At 41.3% G+C, this 21,412-nt stretch overlaps 1 protein-coding gene across 1 annotated transcript in view; it reads left to right on the top strand.

Moving 5' to 3' along the window:
• The first annotated feature begins 2,354 nt into the window (after positions 1–2,354).
• fam171a2a (family with sequence similarity 171 member A2a) overlaps positions 2,355–21,412 on the top strand; it is a 31,614-nt gene continuing 12,556 nt past the window's right edge. The window contains exons 1-3 of the mRNA XM_030793974.1: positions 2,355–2,454; positions 12,944–13,171; positions 17,528–17,620. Of these exons, the coding sequence (XP_030649834.1) occupies positions 2,355–2,454; positions 12,944–13,171; positions 17,528–17,620 (421 nt within the window). The remainder of the gene's footprint in view (positions 2,455–12,943; positions 13,172–17,527; positions 17,621–21,412) is intronic.

Below are 21,412 nucleotides of genomic sequence, written 5' to 3'. Positions count from 1 at the left end.
CCCTCATGACACCTGTATGAAACTTCAAACATTACAAATATTTCATCAGCAAATATTGAATTCAGCTCAGCTACCCAGAAACGTTTATATAACATTTATATTTACACCACCTTTACTCATTTAGAAGAGGCTTTTATACAAAGTGACTCCCAAGACAGGCAGACTACAAACTAAGCATTTATCGTACGACACAAAAAATTCCTTGGTTAGCGTGTGGTATGAAAACCAACATCCGCTGTGTTGTTCCAATGCCTTTCTTTTGGCAACGACTGCTCATTGCCCTAAAGTGGTCTCCTTGTGTTTGGGTATATACAAGTTTGTTGTTTGATTCAGTTATATAAAACAGCTATTCTCTGAAGAGAGTGCGCACTCATGTGCTAATGATCACAAAGATGACTGACGTGTGATATGGACACACAAGACACACACACACACACACACACACACAGGGTAATCGCATTTTAACATGCAAATGTAAAGTTCTGTTGAACTCATCCCCTTTAGACTTAGTGTCTCAGCAGAAGAGTGCCCTTAGAGATGTTTTCTGATATATTCATGTAAATTGAATAAGACAGCAGTCTATAAGAGGTGGACATTTCATAAGTATTTTATTTCGCTTTTTTCTGGTCAGATTAAGGGACACTCGAGATGATGCAAAATCGAACAGCAGGATGAACACCAGAGTAATTTTAAAAATTGTTGCTCTTAAAGAATTATGTTGTCAAGAACAATGGCGATAGCAACCACTATATGACCATTCAGGGCTTGCCAAGAGCTGTCTTCAAAAGCAATAGTGGTTGCAGATTTGAAGCACCAAAGGGCCAAAACAAATTACCTAATTTAGCTTGCAGTTTGCATATTTCATCAACACAGATTAGTGCTGGTAACCATTTACTGTTCTTTTGGGTCATCTGTGAATCGAGAAAAGTAGTGTCCTAAGACTGTAAAAAAAAAAAAAACGTTATTGATACAACCTCATTACTGGTACACAAAATTCAACACCATAAGTTACCTTTTAAGTACTGAGTTCATGCGTATATTTTGTGATTTAGACTCTTGTAATTAGTCTTACAATAGTCTTTTGTTCAAAATATCAAACCCTAGCACAGCAATTTTATACCCATAAAGAAGCTTTACGCACCTCTATGAAAATGCTTTCACCTTTTGTTTTTTGTTTTTTTCTCTCTGTTGTGTCTGTGGCCTAAACTTAGCCACCGTCTCTGTCAAAGGTGGTGGGTCTTTTAAGATTCTCTTCAAGACAGAAGTTTCAGTACTTACTGCTAGTTAGTAAAATTTAGAATAATTTTGAAAGAGCCTACGGCCAACCGTAACCTACAGAGAAACATCGGTCTTATTTAACCGAGGTTTTAGAGAAGTGATGGGAGACATGTGGTTACATGTTGGTTGGTAGCACAGGGGGTTTGTGTTCATTTGATTCCATACCAGTCATAAAGAATGTGGTGCTGTTGTTTAGGACACCCCACATGGCTGACGCTGTCAGATTCCTGTAACTTTGTCCTTACAAGATTGATGTTCTTGCCTGTATTTTATTTCTGGATGCAACTTCAAAAATAGCATTATGCTGTAACTGGCTCATATGAATAATTGCTGTTGTTTGTAATAAATATTTACATTAAATAACCCAAGAAGAAATCAGGAAATACGAATGTTGAGATTAAATTAAGACAGTAATTCATTATCTAAAATGTATACAAAAACTTTAAGAACATTTAGTTCTTTCTATCTGTAATTATAGTTTAAGTAATTGTATATAATACTTTATATTGTGTATTATACACGTATTATACAAATTCTTCTCTAATCTAAACGATACACCGTTTAAACTGGGAACATGGCAGAGGCAATGTTTATAAAGATTTTGTAACAGAGGAACAATGAGTTATAACAATATTTTAACACTCTCTACTCAAGTAATAACAAAGTATTTAGGTCACTGAATATTTCAAATATTTTTCACTAAACGTCTTTGAGACTAGGCTCTCTAAGTACAATGTACAAATGTTTGCGGACGAATATCTTTTATTTATTAAAAAAAATGCCTGTCCAATGTCGGCTACATCTCAGGCTACGTCTCAAATGATTTATAAATTTGTCAAGTGAAGTTTTCCTCATTGATATGACTTGCTCTTGTAACAGCAGGGGGCGATCGTGAGCGTAGCACCAGGGACGCGCGTCCCCTCCCACGCAGGACAATGGAACTCAGAGTAGCGGAGTATCACTGTAGGGAGTGGGCAGTTGAAGCTACGAGTCTTAAGGGCAGTCAGTTCCATAATTTATAACAAGAAACATGGATGAATTGTCATCTAAGGGAATTTGGTGATGTTGCTGTAAGAATGTTAGCGCTGCGTATGTCCCGTTTCTTTTTCCTCCTTCTTTTCCTCTGCAATGTTTGTAGGGCGCTAACAAAATCTATACCGGACCAAGGAACAGTTGGTAAGTGTTGCTTTTGGGTGTCTTCATGATGAGATTGACGCTTTCGCACCGTAATTTATTAACGTTTCTTTCAGCTGAAAAACTGTCATCGTTTATGCGTTCTGTAAACACGGGTTCATGGGCTCATTATGTAACCTCTGCAGTTATTCTGGACACAATTTAATACGCACGAATGCTCTTAGTCTCGTGTGGTCCCTCCAATTCGATACATATCAGAGTAGGTTTTAGTTCTGTAACAAAGGATTTCAAACCGTATGGCCTCGCAGGAGACCGGCCAATCATACGAGATGTTTCTTATTAAGTTACCAACGTAAGATTGACAGAAGTTTGCCTCCTTCAAAAAAAATCAATATATGTCAAACTGAACGCAGCTGGTTGTGATGCAGTTTTATCGACGGCCGCGTTGAAGTTGATGTCAGTTCTGACAGCCTTTATTAGCTACAGATTATGAACTGGCTGTTACGCCTCAAGCTAACCCTAAAAGCTCACAGTCAGTATTTCGCCTCACTGTGAGCAACAGAGCTGAACGGGGCCATCACCTTTTTACCTTACGAGGTGCACTGATTTAATTTTATTTTTAGCATTATATCCCTAGCTAGCTTTAAATAAATGTTTTGTGTTGCTCGTTCGAAAAACACTTCGTTGGAAGTGAACAAGTGAGTAATCATTGGCTCTTGATGGACTGCACATGGCCTCCGCAAAGCATTGTAAACAATACGCTTTATGTTCACACGGAATTTATTTATAACGTAATTCGCCAGTGTGGGATATTGTCAGGACCCTTGACCTCCACAGGTATAATTTCAGTCGTTTAAGCTTCGAGATGAATCGTATCACTCGATTGGTCGCTCTCTTTGATAGTTATGAAAGACTTCTTCATGGGTTAAACTGTTCTTATTCCGAGATGCCCATCTGGGTAGAGGCGTGACTCTTCGATTAACCAAAACACGTTTGCGTAGTCCCAAAAATCTGTATTTTTTTAAACTCTTCATTCCGTTGTAATCTGTCCAGAAAGAGATAGTGCTTACCACTTGGAATGCGTAAGGGGCTCCCACTGAGAGAGGAGTTGAGAGAGTTCATTGTGCAAACTCTTCTAACGTTTTCTTAAGCAGAATTAGGAGAATTATCATATGAGCTTAGAGTCTCTCTCTCTTGTTTCAAGTCCCTTGTGTTCAGAGTCTGGAATGTTCCTTTAGACTCATTCATATGAGGGTTCAGTTCACCACAAAGTAGATCGCTTTCCACCAGCAAAGCATCTTAAAAGCAAAACGTCTGGAGGCAAACTTATAAGTGTCTGCTGTATTTGCCGTATTTCTCTGTAGTTATTCTTTAAATTTTAGATCAAACTGTTCCTTGAGTTCATGAGAACAACGTGGTCCTTTTATGTTACTAAACATTGCCTCTTTTAACCCCTTTAATCAATTATAAGTTTGCTACAAGTTACAAATATGCTTTACTGCGAAACAGTACAATATCATACTTCCAGTCTGACTTCCACGGCAGCATAGAGACGCCTTTGATGTGAAGGCCGCAGTGGGACAGGCTATCGAATAAAGCCCAGACAAGTTCTGACCACTTCCATTATCTAAATCCTAAGCGGAAAGGAGGGCAGTAAATGGGGTGTTAGTCCCTAGTCTGGTGACTTGACACAACCCAAAGGAAGAGACACTAATGCGAAATCCATAAACACTCTCCCTGTAACTAATTAATTGTGTAATGAAAGAGAGAGAGAGAGGCAGAGAGAGAGAGAGAGAGAGGAAATGTTATGAGTTTATCAGTAAGGGGGTTGATGGTTATTGGCCCACTCTTGTCAGCTCCCAAGAGACTAAACTGGTGAGTATTAAGTTACAGGTATACAGCCTACCTACCCTCCATTAGAAATCAAACAATGCATATTAATGATTCTCCGTAGAAATTCATTTTTGCAGCCGTGTGGCTGCTCCTTACTCACCGAGTAACGTTATTATTCAGTTGCGTGGCTAATTAGTTTTCCGAAATCCTCTTTGAAATTGAATTTCAAAAGACTAGCTCTAGCTCAGTCTGCTAATGACGAATGTAATGAGTAAATGTTGAACATGATGTATGAAAACAACCTAAAAGGCTGATTTTCTTTCTGTTCAACCTTACAAACTACTCTGTGGTAACAAAGCAATTGAGTGGAATTTTTTTTTTTTTTTAAACGAGAAGTTAACTAAGCTGTTAATACCTTATCTTTTAATATAGTGAATCAAAAAGAGAGAGAGAGATTAGATGAACTAATGTGTCATTTTTGTGCATGCAAGTTGTAAAAGCCCCTAAAAAACAACCACTGGCCTTTTTCCACGATACACAGGGTGAGATGGATTTACTGTGAAGTTTACTCAAGCCGTACCTGTTGTTCTGGCGTGGTTATATTTGGGCAAAACATGCTCCTTTGGGCCTTTTGTGAGGCAAATATTTGGGGGGTTTTTTCAGTAGCATCCCATGGCAGCCTTTTCCAGCTAATCCAGAGAATACTTTTATCTTCATTCTTTAGCAAATTGATTTTCTGTCATGTCCTAAATGCAGAATCTTCGTCTCAGAGTAATATGTTGTGCAGGTTATGTATCTTACTGAGGAAAGGGTACTCTCTCGGAATCTTTCACCTCGGTAATAAGTAAATTGTCTTGATCGAGAACTCCTCATTCAAATGTCACACAACCTTAGGACTGTAGATGATTTGAGATGCTCTCTCTCTCTCTCTCTCTCTCTCTCTCTCTCTTCCTTTCCACTCACATTTTTGCTACAGTTGACACCTGAACAACTCCCCACGTTTTCCACCTCTGAATAATTCTTGTAACTTTGTATTGTATTGTTGTGTCAACCTGTCTCCAGTTTCTAAGTCTGTTTACTCAAAATGGTTTGCGGACTCATCTGAAGTTTACTCCTGCGTTATGCCGGTTTGTAAATCCAAGTTAATAAGATCATAAGTTTTTTTTTGTAGGAGTCCAAGTGTTACTTTCCGTTTCTTAAACAAACAACATAAAACAGCGGTCCAGCCACTTTAAATTGGCCGCAACACATGAATTTATTTCATATTTTTAACCCTACACATCCTGGATTTTGTGTTATAACATGTGACGTGAAGCTTGTCCTGTATTATAGATATTGCTTAGGTATTTCTATAGACTGAATACTGACTAGCTGTTTACTTTGAGATGTCACTGAGACACAGCATTGAATACAGTCAGTGGTGCAGTGGCATCAGATGTTTTCAGCTGACGCCGCCTAAAGCGTCAAGCAAGGCATGAAATTTTGTGATTCTTCGGTTTTGTTTCTGCATGACGTGCACACGAGAGACCTAATCAAGCTGACACCCTGTGCCGTCCTCTCTTGCGTTCGGACAAAAGCTTGCCATGGGAGTGACCAGGAAAGGCTTTAATAGGAACTGACTGCTTTGTCCGTAGGCCAGCCATCAGCCATCAAGGCCTCTGGGCAGGTGAACCTCAATGTCCCATTTGTATGGGGTCCCAGAAATCTATAGAGGGTTTTTTTTTGTTTGTTTTTTTTATCATCAAGAGCTTTCTTTATCGTTTGTCTCTGCTGTATCGTGAAGTCAAAGAGAGAGAGAGAGAGAGGGAGAGAGAGGCAAAGGGACAGAGGAAGAGGTCTGTCAACACCTTGTGACTCACAACTCTCTAAGCTTCTGACACATTTTTAGATGTTTGGGGGGGCGGGGGGGGGGGGGGGGGGGGGGCATCATCCACAGCTCAAACAAACAAGGGGTTGCCATGGCAGTGTTTTCTGCAGCTCTGCCTGTGGTGTCTCCCCAACCCATACCCCCCCCCCCCTCAACCCCCACCCCCACACACGCTTTTTACTAAGGACAACGGCCCTATTATAAAGCCAGTGCTTCTAATTGAACGCCTTGTCGTTTCCATTTCCAACCTAAAAAAGCTTCGCAAAGTTGGGTTTTTTTTTTTGTTTTGGGTTTTTTTTTTTTCTTTCTTTTTTGAGTGGATTTTCCTGCCGAAAATTAAATCACGGAATTTTCCAGCAGTGTCAAGTACAGGTCAGTGATAAATGAGAAACTTAATCAAATCTCGTTAATTAGGCTACGACGTATGTGCGTGAGTATATTTTGTGGTCCTCTGAGTTGAACCATTCTCGCTGTGTGTGAGGACAAAGGTGTTTGTGTATGTTTGTGTGTGTGTGTGTGTGTGTGCGAGAAGTCTTGGTCACTGAAGCCAGGCACTTGAGTGACGTGATTTTAAAAGGACTGAAGGTTTTAGAGGCTGTGCTGGAGCCTTAAGTGTGAGTCTGGTCTTCAGCTGAGACACGAGCCCCCCCCCCCCCCCCCCCCCCCCCCCCGACATCTGTGTAAGAGGAGGGACTTTCCCCACTGGCATCACCCCTATTAAATACCTCCTTATTCAGAAGAAAATTCTGGAAGCAGCATTCGATACATCCTGTCTTGCAAACAGCACGTGAACTTAAAGTGAACTCTGGAAACATGACACAGTTATTTTTTTTATGTTGTTGTTGTTAATTTCCAGAATTATTACATAAGTATCCATAAAAATAGGGAACTGTGTTTTGGGGGAAATGGGAGCTGGGAAGTGTGCCATAAACAGACTGTGAAGAGTGGCTCTAGTGGTTTGCTGTGCGGACTAACACCCCAACCTTTTAACATCTAGCACAATGTGCATTAGGCAGCGGTGCAGTTTGACGAAAACTTTGACATGTTAAAAAATTGTTGGTGAAAAAAAGATGAGGCACTAAACTTTATAGTCTTTCCTAATTATGATCAGTCAGCTCTGTCTGTGGCGAAGTCTTTGGTGAATTCATTTCATTTAAAATTCATGTGGGATGACAAAAATTCACCGCCGCAGACCAGCTCGGGCCAGCGTCGACGCTTCCACCAAATGGCTGCTTAAAACCATTTTTAAGCGAGGAAAGTTCGCTTTCTCGGAAGAGAAATTAAACCTCGCAATCTGATTTTATATTCGTGCGACTGAAAGAAATTAGCATATGTTGCCATAGTAATGGCCTCACAGGGTGTAGATGGAGTCAAATACATATTCAGATTAAATTATTGTGGGCCTTTATTCCATCATTTCTCTGATTATGCATTCGGTTTGTCATTTAGCTTTGTAATTTCAGCAAAAAGCAGAAAAAAATACATTCTCAATCGCTATTTTTTTATCTTGTTCATTGCGTGTAAGGTCAATTAGATTCGTGTCAGACTGTATGTCTGTGTTTGAAGCAAATCATTGAAATTTAAGTCATGGATACATATCTGTTATAACTAAAGCATGCATGATGTGTGCCATGTGTAATATGGATTATGTTTTGAAAAGGCTTCTTCATTTGGTTGTAATCCTTTTGGTCATACATCCTTATGTGTAAGGATTTTTCCCAAAAAAAAAAAAAAAAAACCAAGCAAAAAATGTCTGGCTCATTTGAAAGCAGCAGGGTGCTGTAGTTACATTTTAAAGGTAAGAATTATTCAACAGTATTTCTCAGTATTCATATATTTTAAATAAATAGTGACACGAATGACAGATGAAATGGTTGGAAATTATGCGATTTTACATTTCATTAGAAGACAGAACGTTTCTTGCATGAGCTTCAGCTCCGTTACATCACTAAGATACAATAAAAGCACGGTAAAAGGTTTATAGAGGAATCCACCATCCATCAGAAGACACTCATATGAACCAGGGCTCTGTCAGCAAACCCTGAAGGCCTTCTGTTGGATTCATTTGGAAGCTGTTAAGAGTCTGTATGTAATCCAACGACTCACTGGGCGATAATAAGGACATAATTCATATTATAGGATATCACATGCTCTTCTTCATGTCGTAATCTGCTCTGAAGTTCAGAGTTCAGTATTCCAGGGGTCAGGGGTCAGCCCCAGCATCTGCCTGTAGCCGTAATCAGCTGCGTTCAGACCGGCAGGCTATAGGTTTTAGCAAGTTAAGTTTACAGTGGCTGAGACTGGCACTGGTCAATGGGAATTTTTCCTTCACAGGTCTATAACCTTTGTGAGTGTGTGTCAGTGTGTCGGTGTGTCTGTTTATGTGTGTGTGTGTTTATGTCTGAGTGTGTGCATGCGCACACATTTATACGTGAGCATCATAACTAACGTCTGAGGCGCGGACCCATCTGTTGTAGTACAGTTTGCTAAGTAGTAATTTAACCTGTGTTTAATTCATGTATCACTCAGAAGATTGTGTTAAAGCTGCTGGCTTTTATGGGCTTATTTCCACCACACAGATAAGGACAATGACAAGACAAATACACAGCCCAAAGACAAATACACTGTTTGTCGTCATGTGGTGGAAGTCTGGTTATGAAAACGGACAATTTGTATCCACAAACTTTCTCTCAGTGGTTGTCAGGTTACCAGCTTGCTGCATGATCAGGTTTCGTTTCATGGTTGTCCAGATATTCCGCATCTTTACCCCATTTCCATAACTAACGAAGGGCTTTTGAAATAGAACGAGGCGCGACCGCTCTTAAACGTCACCACTCTGCAAAAGTACGAGTAAAACCGAGGCTAATACTTCCCTGTGTTTTATTTTCCTTTTAGATGTCTGTTCTAATCCATTTCAATAAGTATCTCTCTCTCCTTCTGTTTCTGTTTAGCGTTGTATATCAGTTTTGTTTCATCCTCTCATGAATTTTAATATGAACTCCCTTTCCCTTTGTCAGCTAAATTCATTAAAAACAGTCCCTATTAATCATTAGAGGGGAGATCTGTTGTGGATGTTGGCCTAGGATTTTGTCTTCCTGTTTTTTTGGGATTACTCGTATGTGTTGGGACTCTCGGTGGAACAATAAGTTTGTCAGAGCTGACTCAGCCCATCGGTGGGCCGTCTTTCCTCTCGGGGGATTTGTGCACGCTTTTATGACTGTTGGAAGAAACATCTCTGACCAGCGTCCAAATTGTGCTCCTCAAATGACCTTTTTGAGGAGTCTCTGTAACATATGTCAAGTTCATACTCGTTTTTGTCTTGGTAAGGACATAGCAAAGGTTTTAGTGCGGAGCAGAAGCCAAAGTCTCAAAAAAGAATTTTGAAATGCCACGTCCCTCACGGAGTTGGATTTTTTTTTTTTTTGGTTATCGTTACTGTAATACAGTCAGTTATTCCTATGGAGTAGAACATACAGTAAAACTGGTATTTGCTGTAGGGCCTGATTCTTGACTTACTGCAATCCAACCCACAGGCAAAAAAAAAAAAAAGATGTTCTTTGAAAAATGACTATCTGGTTCCTTAGCCAAATGGAAAAGAGATTTGGGGAAAAACAGGGTTTTAATCTAAGCACTGCAGCTGTGACTGATCACTTGAGAAAGGCATGTTCAGGACTCAAATTTAGGGTGGTCCTGTAAAGAGCGATTCGGGGGGCTGACGAGATGAATTTCATAAAAATTTAAGTCATCCTCTGGGAATCGAGCAAATTATGTTTTAAAGCTGAGCTTGTCAATACAGATTTTATGTTCGATTTGGAGTGCCAGAGGTCTGAGTTGTGCTTTCCTTAAACAGCTCATTCTTTTTTCTTTTTTTTTTTCTGCCGTTCTAAGTGGAAAGCAGGTTAGTGAATTTCGGTAGACTGGGGATATCCTGACGATGGCTTCCAGCTGGTGCAGGGGAAAAGGGTGTGGGTGATTTGGGTTGATTTATCTCCTCGCTGTCTCTCTACTCCTCTCTTGGGTTGAGGGCACTCCTTTACCTTCCACTGCTGAGAGGGAGGAGGGGAACTTTCCACACACAGTGTTAGCTACAGTAAAGACAAGAAAAGAACAGAGAAGCAAGTCGCAGGCATGTTTCACACATCTAAAGGATGTCATCAATGAAGAGTCGAGTCACTCTTTGTTGTTGCCATGGTGAGTAAGAATAGTCTACCTTCTGTGTGCTCTGGTTTTAGTAAAAAACCATCGAGTCTTTACGTGACCTTCTTTCCGGAGTCTTAATGCGATCCTTCCTTTGGATCAGTTGTTGTGCGAGATGGACTGAAATTTCTCTCCGACCGGACCCACATACCTCAGCCGACTGAACAAACGAGAAGGTGTCGGCGTGTCTCTCACAGCAGACGCCGGCCAAGTTACCGGCACCGTTAACACCTGTTTGAAAGTCAGCATGTTCACACCGTTATTACACTGGGTGGGATTTTAGGCCCAATGCCCAATACAAATCCACTGATTTTCAGTGACCCAGTGAATCGCAATTTCAAAGCTGTGTGTTGGAAAAAAACATGTTCTGCTTCAACCCAAGTATAATTCTTTAGGTTTTTGTTTCATTTTCTTTTTCGGTGCAGATGAAACAAGGCTCTAGGTGGCCATAGGTGTGGATGGGATTACCAACCAAAGTGTACAGCAGTGAAGACGGTTTCAGTTCTGGTATTGACTAGGTTGAAGCTGGCTGAGCCGGGTCTCTGAACAATGGGATGGAAATGTCTGTATATACAGGAAACCCTGACTCTAAGCAGTATGGAAGTGGGCATTGTCAGAGATCCCTGAATATGGTCCCATTCAAGGCCACCCTGCCAGCGGTCTTTTTACTACCTAAGCGTGTGCCAGAGAGAGAGAGGAAGAGGGACAAAGACCAAAAGATCTTTCAAGAAAAAAAAACTTTGAACTCCTCCTTTTAAAAAAGCCTCAAAGCTGTTTAAAGGCTTTTTTTTCCAGGGCCACTTTCGTAGGTTACACGATAGATTTATCACTCTAACGTTTTTTCTTATTGGGTCATCGCACTCCGGGGTTGATTTATAAGATGGCTTGTAGTTCTGTCCCTGCAACTCTGAGCCATCACTTTTTAATCGATGTCACTGTGCCCTGAACCTAAAGTTATAAAGGCAACTTAGCCTGCATATCCGCCCCGGAAAATAGCGCCTTTGGCTCGTTCACAGACCTCTTTTGATCTCAGTAATAGGCTTATTTGTGATTTGCGCCATATCTGTGCAAAAACAACCCTTTTTTTTCTTGTCTAAGTGTCATCTCTTTCTTTTCTCTTTTTGAAGATTAAAAACGATTATGCAGGTGACTTTTCTGGAGGTCGATTTCGCCCTCACCGTTCGCTGTTGTTATGTAGGTTGGTTCCATCCTTGCGGAGATGTGGGTTCGGTATTTTTTGAATATATTAGATGACATCAGATTTGTGGCATGCGCCACACTCTGTGATTAAATTACGGGGGCATGTTATGTTAGATTTCTAAGCCGATCTGATGTCCCCCTTCAGCCAGTATGTTGGAGATTTTTTTTTTTTTTTTCCCTCAGTTTGCCCGGTGACACCTCCTCGTATCCATGGCAACGTACGTCAATTGACCCATTTAGAATCAAAAGAACGAGAGGTACCGAAGGACGACACAGAATGCCAGCATGAATGGAGCAAATCGATCATCGCGTGAATGGAGCTGTTAGCGCTCTATTAGAGACTAGTTTAACAGCCCCTAAATCTGTAAGATTTTTTCTTAGGTCTGTCAAAGCTAGGAGTGATTTAAAAAAAAAAGACAGTTTGTGTTTGACTATGTGCTTTTTTCTTGTCTGAAAGAGAAAAGTAGTTCTAGGCGAGGAGTCTTTACAGAGACTTGCAGAGTCTTTACAGAGTCTTTACAGAGACTTAATGCAATTGACTCTGGGATTGTCTCCAATTGTCCTGGTTTGTTTTCATTATCTCATCCCACTGAATCACCTTGTAGACTTGAGGACAGACAAATCAGATGTTTTTTTTTTCTTTTGCCCAGACGTTTTGACTGGGCCTGCAGAGCATCAAATCGAATCTGGTGGCAAAAGTCCCAGTCTGTCATTACGGGTTAGGGACAGGTTACGTGGCACTGAACGCTTTGTGAGCTCACTGTAAACAACTCACAAATAAGTCTGGACTTGTCAGAGCTGGGACAACTGGGACATTCAAAACAAAAGGATTGCTTTTCTCTTTTTTCTCTCTCTCTCTCTCTCTCTCTTCCCTCGACGAGCTGTGACTGTTGTTGCATGTTTAAACTCATTCTCGACACTTACAATTCAAAAGCCGGTTATGTCGGCCCAAAACTAAAGCGACTATGACACTTTTTTTAAGCACCCACTTTCTCTCTCTAGCTCTCTTTTGCCATAAATATGCACAGCCTGAATCTCTGTTCACTCAGTAAACTGATTTGTGGATAAGACCACGCAAGCATGCTGCAGAAAGATTTTTTTAATTCTGTTCATATGTTTGCTTTTTGTTTTGTAGCGCTGTATTGATGCTGGATTGATTGCTGTATTTCCATATTTGCTGTTATCAGTAGCCAGAAGGCTTTAGTGAGCTGGTTAAGGTCCTGAGAAGACCTTTGAAAATAGAAGATTCTGTGTTAGATTTTTGCACAAAATGAATGCATAAGGTTGTGGACTCATTCAGGAAGAGAGAGAAAGATATACCTCTGTGACATATACATCTGCTCTCCAGCCACACCAAATTAGCAAATGGCAAAGACTCGTCAGTGGCGTGGATTTTATGCCATTTGAAAATCTTTTTTTTTTCCCTGTCCACAGAGGTGCTGATAAAAGTCCAAGTCTTTGACAACAGCGACCTCTCACCTTTGAAGGAGGCTTCCGTGCAGGTTTATGGGAATCAAACCTCATTGGCTGTTGGGAAGACCGGCGAGGACGGAGTCGTTACGGTCACGTTCCAGTACCGACCGGGGACCTGGGTCATCGTGGCTGCATCGAAGCGGGCCTTCGTCACCAACTCCGCCCCATGGCATGCCAGTCGCATTCCCTGTGAGTAGTACCTTAAGAATGCAGAATGCACAAAAAAACTGCGAACTCATTCTCTTGAACTAACAGTTTCTTTTAAAACCACTTTCCGCTACAGTTATCCTAGCATTGTCACGATTATGCACACTGCTAGCCGCTGTACAGTTCTCTCTCTGTATAAGACATTGTCGGATATTTTTTGCTTCACATAACTAATAAATTAGGCCATCGGTCATACAGTGAGTCTCACACTGATAAATCGGTTTGTGTATAGTGAGTGAATTCTTATCGTTTCGATGTTAGTTTGGTTATCTAATAGCATCTACAAAATGTGTTTGTGAAATGGGATCTTTACACAGAAATACAGAGGAATGTTAAGTAACATTCATTAGGGGTGTGGAGCGTCTGGGTCTAACTCTGTGAGCCCACCAACAGCTGCTGTGGGTTTAACCCTTAAAGTTCCCAAGACCTCGTCTGGCTCCCCTGGTCTGTCGCCACCTCTCGGGTGTCTCTCGTCCAATGTTTCTTGCCTCTCCGTTTATCTGGAACGCAGTCCGTAAGACTCCTATCATTTTGAAGAAACTGAAATTAACTGTGGCAATTTGATCGTAAACATCAAGAATTTACAGCTGGTTCTACAATAGTATTCGATATTGATGGTTAAATAAACAGCTAGAGTTTTTAGGCTGTTAGTGTGTTTTCCATGCGTTCCAGCTGATTTAAAAAAAAACATTTTATTTAAAAAGATTTTACTTTAACAAACTAACCTCAACAGATTCTTAAAATACAGTGTTTTTATGATCTCCATGGACACTCTTTTTTTTTTAAATGTGCCAATTCTCTTTCCTATCTTTGAAGCTATACCACCCACTCATTTGTCCATCCTAGGACTCACATTGCTGTATTTTTAATCTTTGCCAGTGAGCTGCTAATTCAGCTGTAAGGGAAAGAGCTGTCAGCACTAGCAGCTGGAAGCCACTTAGTTGTGTAGGGGCAGCAGTTACCCAAGACAAACCCATCCCAGGAGCAACTGTACCACGTTAGGCCCACCCCACCCCAGCCAAGCCTGTGTGTGTGTGTGTGTGTATGTGTGTGTGTGTGTGATGGTATCTCCCACGTGGCATCTCCAGCACTTGGGGAACGAGGCATCACATGGATTCCGAACATCCCAGGAGCTAAGCTGCTCTCCAGCCACACCAAATTAGGACTTTTGGACACTTTCCTGAGACCTGGACACAGGAACGCTTTGGACGCGACCTCCACGTGCATTACGTGTTATTCTCTGATTGGTTGAGCATTTGGAATCACTAATTTCTCCCTAATCCCAGATCTCAGACCAAATATTTTCACTGACTGACTGAAATTTCTGACTGACTGATTGGCCTAAAGACCCCACAGCCCACCCCAGCAATAACATTCCAATTATGCTTACAGAGTCCAGAGAGGATTCGCTGTCAAGTTAAAAGCAGTGTGTTGATTCAGTAGTCAAATCTGTCCCAGGAATCCTCTGAAGTCATGAATGACTGTTTGGTTTTTTGGGTTTTTCATATTTATTGATTTGTGGCAAGCTGCTGGAGATCCAGTGTCTTGCTCTCCCTCAACTTCATCCAAGTTAACTTTGATTAGGTCTCCAGCATGCTTCAGTCCATGCCACCAGCAGTGATCCTACCAACAGTCTGTGATGTTTGTTGTTCTAGTAGACGTTAACAAAAATAGCTGTCTGTTTAACATATATGAATGTATCATTAGACCAAGCAGTGTCCATGAACGAGCTCCAGATACGATCACACTGTAGAGCTTCCTACAATACAGTAACATGTATGTCTGGTAAATCAACAGGCTATGGCATTTTCTTAGGAGACAAATGCCTTTGGTCATTTTGGTGTTACCAGTGATTCACATGTATGGGTTACATCATATTACATAGAAATGAAAAAGTGACAGGATTCCTGATAGGTTTAATTTGAAGAGGTTTTTTTTAAGAATGTAAAACCATTCATTCTTTTCTTGTCTTTTTTTTTCTAAAAGAAAAATCCAAAATATAATTCACATGACATGACAAAGAAGGGTTGTCTGATTGTCGAGATTAATGAATGAATGCTTTTGTTTTGTGCCCGGATGGCGACATAAAGAAATGCAGAGGTGAGTCAGCGTTTTCTGCAGCTGTAATTTCGAGGCTTTGTCCTTGCTGAGTGTCACTTTCTGGATGTTGAAGTGCTTACGACAGCTATCCAGCCCCCCCCCCCCCCCCACCTCCCTGGTTTCTCCCCCCCCCCAGTCCCCCCCCCACCCAAACGTCGTCTTACATACGCGCTGGAAGGAAGCAGTGCTAAAAAGAGCTTCAACAACCTGGAGCCACAACTGTCCTCCTAGCGCTCTGATAATCTGGGCGAGTCACGCGAGCTCTCACAGATGAGTCATTCCTCCTGAACAGGACTCCGATAAACTCGTCTCAAATAAAGGGAATAGGACGAAGCCTGCAGAGGCTGATGTTAGGATAGGAGGCATAAGCGTCGCTCCCTTTTTCCGTCAAGCTCGCCTCCTCCGCCCCCTCGTTCTTTGTGTTCTCCACCTTATTTCTACTTCTCCTTCAGCTTCTTGTAGTAAATCATTCATCCACTGCTCCTGTGTTGTTTTTTTTCGGTTTCCTCCTATCCTCTCTTTTCCTCCTTCAACATTATTTCACTACTCTTTTCCCCTCAAGTCATGTCTTGTCAATCAACCCCCCCCCCCCCCCCCCCCCCGCCCCCCCACCTCTTCAAAAGTGACAAAGCTTCTCTGTCACTTTGTCCAACCCAACTTCTAGGTCTCTGGGCTCCATGTCATTTTCACTGTGCTTCTACTTTATTCTCTCATCGTCCATAATCTCTCAGGGTCTTGCCTTAGGCGGAACAGCCGTTATCCATGTCACTACAACTATCTTCCACATCCCCACAGAGAGGAATATTGAAGACTGTAAACTCCCTGTGTTCAGGGCATCTGCAACATTTATATGTAACTGGGGTCCTATATCCTGAGATACCTCTGACAAACAAAAGGCATAATGTTACATAGAACACAACGAAAGCATTGTAGAATCATCACCTGTACGTATTTAAGCCATATATTTGAGGCATTGTTTGATATATACGTTTCATAGTAGAATATCATTTCATTTCATGGTAAAGTATTTTATCTCAAATAATTTAAGTGAAGCTTGACTGTACTGTTTTGTATAATTTATCATACCCGTTTTGAGTGCCAGACCTCACTTTTTGCTTAAGTGTTGTAACGTGTATCAATCGTAATATTTTTTTCCCCCTACAATTGACTGAAACTGGGAAGATATTCAGAAATTGCAACAGACGACGGTAACGTGTGAGTCGAGGTTGGACATGCCGAGTCTCTAGAAATGCCGTTGGCACTTAGATGAAACACAGCAGATGGGAGTTTGGTGTCGAGGTTTATTACACCCAGCATGCCATTGTCCCTCAAGCGCTGCCAGCAGTGACCACCCAGGGTGTAAAGGATTTCTCCAAAATCTACTGAACTCAATATCATCACAAGAAGATTAACATTGTTACTACACAGGCACTTTGATTTCAAACTGGAGTAAAAACATAGATCCTCATTGGACAAATGAAGAGAATGGATTTGTGAAATCACCGCATCCGTTCAGTCACTGTCAATCAAAACTTGAGTCCATGGGTACAGCAATAACGTGACTTTAGACAACTAAAATTTAGGAAAGAGGAGATATACTATATGAAGTTAAGTATCATAAATATGCTAACATTATCTTTGTTGTTGTTCTACGCAATTCTTGGCATGGGACAAAGTATACTTCTCAAATTCAGAGTAGAATTCTGCTGAGAAGTTTGTTTGCACAGAGATGCTGAACACCTTTCCCCGGAAAAAGCTTTCCTCCTGTTGGCACTGAAACGGCCGTTGACGCAAACTGGAGGGATTAGAGAGACGCTGGACAAAAATGCTTCAAAGTTGCCTGAGGCGGTCCTTCACATGGCTCTCTGAACTTTGTCAGAAACGCCTTTTGAAGGGGAATCTCGGGTTACCCCAGAGCGTGTTTGCTTTTGTTCAACTCTCCCTTGCATCTGGAGGATTTAAGGCGCTGTGTCATGCTTACCAGGTTCAGTTACTCTCTGGCCCCGATAGCAGTGTAAAGGGTCAGCTTTCTTATTCACTTTTCTAACATTTCCCATTATCAACAATGATGTCATCTCTGATCTCAGATATCCTGCTGGGGGCATTTGTCTGTCATTTTCATTAATCTTGAGAGGTAATTGAACTAATCAAAATGCAAAAGAACATTAGCTGTTAAGCTAATACTCTCACTCTCTCTCTCTCTCTCTCTCTCTCTCTTTCTCTCTCTCTCTCTCTCAGTGTATGCGTCGGTGAGTCTCTACCTGCTGCCTCAGAGACCAGCAACTCTCATTCTATACAATGATGTAGTACAGTTGCTCCTGGGATCTCCCGGTAAGTCGATGAGTCATCTTGTCATCACACAGCATGCTAATTTCCTCTCATTCCCTCATCACATGACCTATCGGTCGTTCTCTTCAGCAATGACGTACTCTCCCCATTATCTCTGTTCCTAACACTTGACATCACCCTCTGGTGAGAAGAAAAGGTTTTTTTTCATTCTATCAGCCAATCAGAAGCTTCCCTGAGGAGTTTCCATGTCTAACGGTCATGATTTGCTAATTCAAGACTTGAGCGTAATGAGAAGATTAAAGGAATAGGCCTGTGGTCATTCTCCTTGTGGAAAGTGTTGATAACCCCCAACATTCACCCAAATGAAAACGTGTAATTAAATCGATCTGTACAGGATAAAGCGCCGTAGGGTTGGTTTTTCTTTTTTTTCCGCCGCTAAGTCAAACGCTAACGCGCAATAAACGTCCTTTGAAATTTACACATCTTATCAAGTTGCACGCGTGTTTCCACCAGGCTCACTTTTCTCCTGTCAGAAATTAAGAGGATAAATGGGCACCACTGCCTGTGTTATGCATTCACTAGATGGCTTTAGCGATATTGCTTAGAGGCCTTAAGGCATTGAATGAGTGATGCTATGAGTTATATTATAGCTGTGGGATTGTTTTTAGGTGCTGAATGGTCTATGTTTTAATGAAGAGCTACGATAACACCCCACAGACAGTTGGACTCAGACGTATCAGATCTTATGACATGAATAAAAAAACAATGAAACTCTTTTTGCTCTATCTGAATGGTGCTTCAATTTTACTTGAATTTTTAGTGAAATATTGTTAAATAAATCATAGGATGTTTTTACACCATAGCGTATTTGTGAAGTATTGAACAATATGTCTTTTTGTACAGTTCTTTGCTCGGAGGATATAATCTTAAATAGGTTAATGTTGGTAGAAAATATTGTTTAGCCAGTGATAAATGCTTCTTTGAGCTGTGAGCTGCCCTCTTGCTCCCCATCCTTCTCTCTCTATCTCTCTTTGTTTTTCTCTTTTTGTCTGGCTGTTTTTTTCGCCTCTGCAGCCAAATATGTCATCCTGGTTTCTCAGCCAAGTGAATCAAACACGTGATGGTTTCTATGTTGCCTCACCTGTCCAGCTCAATGAGCACGCAGGGATGAAATAATGTACTACAACTCTCTCTCTCTCTCTCTCTCCCTCTCTCTCTCTCTCTCTCTCTCCCCCTCTTTATCTTTCTCTCTCTCTCCCTCTCTCTCTCTCTCTCTCTCTCTCTCTCTCTCTGTTTCTCTGTTAATGCCTGAAGACCCTGACACAGCATTCTCTCTGCCTTATCCTTATCTTCTTAATGATCATACACTCAGGGCTGTACACAGGCAAGCAGTCTTGTCCCCTCTCTGCTCATTTGCAGTAACTGCGGCTCATTGATTTTGGTCAGGGCCCATATAAAGGGAGCAGTGTCCTCTCTCATTATTCCCTCTTGGCATCCCTACATCTTTCTCTCTTTCTTTCTCTGCACTCTCTACTCTGTGAAGAGGGGCTTTCATTCAATAATTGCCACCATATTATCCACCAATCTTAATGACAGGGAGAGGCTTCTCCCATTTGATTTGAATTTGGCTTCAAAAAGAGTGGATGTACTAACTTGCATTGACTAATTATAAACCAGCTAACAGCCTGTTTAATATCTTTTTGAACAGCAAGTGCAAGACGCCAGTTGTCTGTATGTATTTCTAGGTTAATTCACAGTACAACATACACAACAGATTACGCACTCTAACAATAGAGATATATTGTATATATTGTACTGTATACAGATGTAAGATTTTCTCCATGTGAGTTATCAACATTGTTATGTGCATACATTCCTTGGGTTTTAAGAAGTCGAATTGTAATGTTTGTTCACTTTACTATTAAATATTCCCATCTAAGGACTTTAGACGGTTTCTTTGAAGTAGTTCAGACTGTTTTTTCTTCACAGTTCGGTAAGGACCTTGTGGACTTTAAGCCTGTCCCTGTATCTCTAGCTGTGACTGTAAGAACAATAAGCTTCTCCCCAGCCCCGTCCCTCAGCTTATGAAAATGAAGAGGCATTAAGTCCACCCTGTTACATTATGCACAGTACATTGAAATCAGTCTGTGTGGAGTGGCTGTTAAGAGAACTGTGCTGTGTGTGAGGGTTTTTTGGGGGGTTTTTTTTTTTGGTTTTTGTTTTTTTCGAGAGACTCTGATGTTAGGGAGAAGGTGGCGTATGGACAGTCATGCAATCCGCAAGAGCAAAGTAAAAGCGTGGCAACTCATCGCCATAGCAACTTTGGCGGCACAGCACTTGGTGTGATATGTAGGGACACATGGGATGGGTGGTGGTGATGGCTGGTATATGCGTGTGTGTGTGTGTGTGTGTGTGTGTGTGTGTGTGTGTGTGTGCGTGGGGTGGGGGGGCTGATTCATAGCCCGTTGTATGTGGGTGGATGTTTGTTGTTTGTGTTGTTAGATTTCTGATCTAATATTTTGAGAATGGCTTTGTAGGGAATTGGCTTTGTAGGAATCATGCACGTTTTACCCACGATCCCATTACGGTATGCGGTTGAGCTTGATTTTTGACTGAGCTAATACTTGTTAGAAACATGAACATACAACTCTCGCGCATAAAAACAAATACAAATCTTATTTGTTCTGATGCCAAATACACAAGGGTAGGGATAAAAGGTAACAGCCTCTGAGTTCAGGGCCACCGTGTGGGTGGTTATTTTTTCGTTATTGAGTCGGCAATGTGCCAACCTGAGAAACAACTTTCAGCTGATGGAGGCTTGGGGCCCTTGAAATGTGTTGTTCCAACTGAATAAAATTTATTGATCTGCATCTGAGCTACAGAAATCTGATCCTCGGGCTCTATTTTTACTGGTGGTCGGTCCAAACTAACCTAGTAATGCTTTCTTTTCCAATTCACCAAGAGCCATAATAGTCCGTTTTTGGCCTTGAAAACCTACACTACCATATTACATGTTAAATGTTATTGTGATTGCTAAGCCTTTTCAGGTGGCTGAAATACTATCTCACACTATCATTTAGAAACGTTGGCGTATGTAAAACATTGTCACTTTAAGGAACGTTTGTGTTTCATGAAACAAAAGATGTTTACGGTCAATTTATGCAGCTAAAGTCGTACCCGCGGAACGAGTCTGCATGCTTTCACACCATGTGAACCATTACTGCATTCACATTTAGTGAGAAACCAAAGCGAACTTTACAAGTGAAGTGCTTTTGACTTTTATGTTTGTGATAATAGAAATGAGATTTAACAGAACATCGGGCAAGCCCCGTGAGGCCAAACCGCACCACCATATTTTGTGATTAGGATCAGTGTATCATGCATTACTCAGTGTCCTAACAGAACACCATCTGCAGTGGAAAAGAGAGTAAAAAAAAAAACAAGACTGTGTGGGATGCAGGAAACATAAGGGATGAAACCCAAGACAGGAATAGGGAGGAAGATTTTGAGGCAGATTTGAGGTTTGTCCAGTTAAGACTCTGTTGATAGAGACTTAGGAGAAGGGAGGCTATGAGTCAAGCAAACTAAAACACAAGAGAGTTGCAGCAACTGCCTTGGGCTAGAGACTGGGCCCACTGAGGTGCACATTTAACATGGATGCAGTGCTGTGTTTAGCATCATTCTCTGGTGTTCCATGCAGAATAGTTGCTGACACACACCACCTCAAAGGATCTCTCCCTTATTTGAAGTGACGCAACCGATAACTTTGAGTTTCATCATGGCAGGAGCATCGATAGCACACAAGTTATATAATGTTGTGCACTGCCATGATTG

The sequence above is a fragment of the Chanos chanos genome, chromosome 16 (assembly GCF_902362185.1).
Source record: "Chanos chanos chromosome 16, fChaCha1.1, whole genome shotgun sequence".
Lineage (NCBI taxonomy): Eukaryota > Metazoa > Chordata > Actinopteri > Gonorynchiformes > Chanidae > Chanos > Chanos chanos.
Note: the sequence above shows the minus strand (reverse complement) of the source record. Positions and strands in the feature narration are given on the sequence as shown.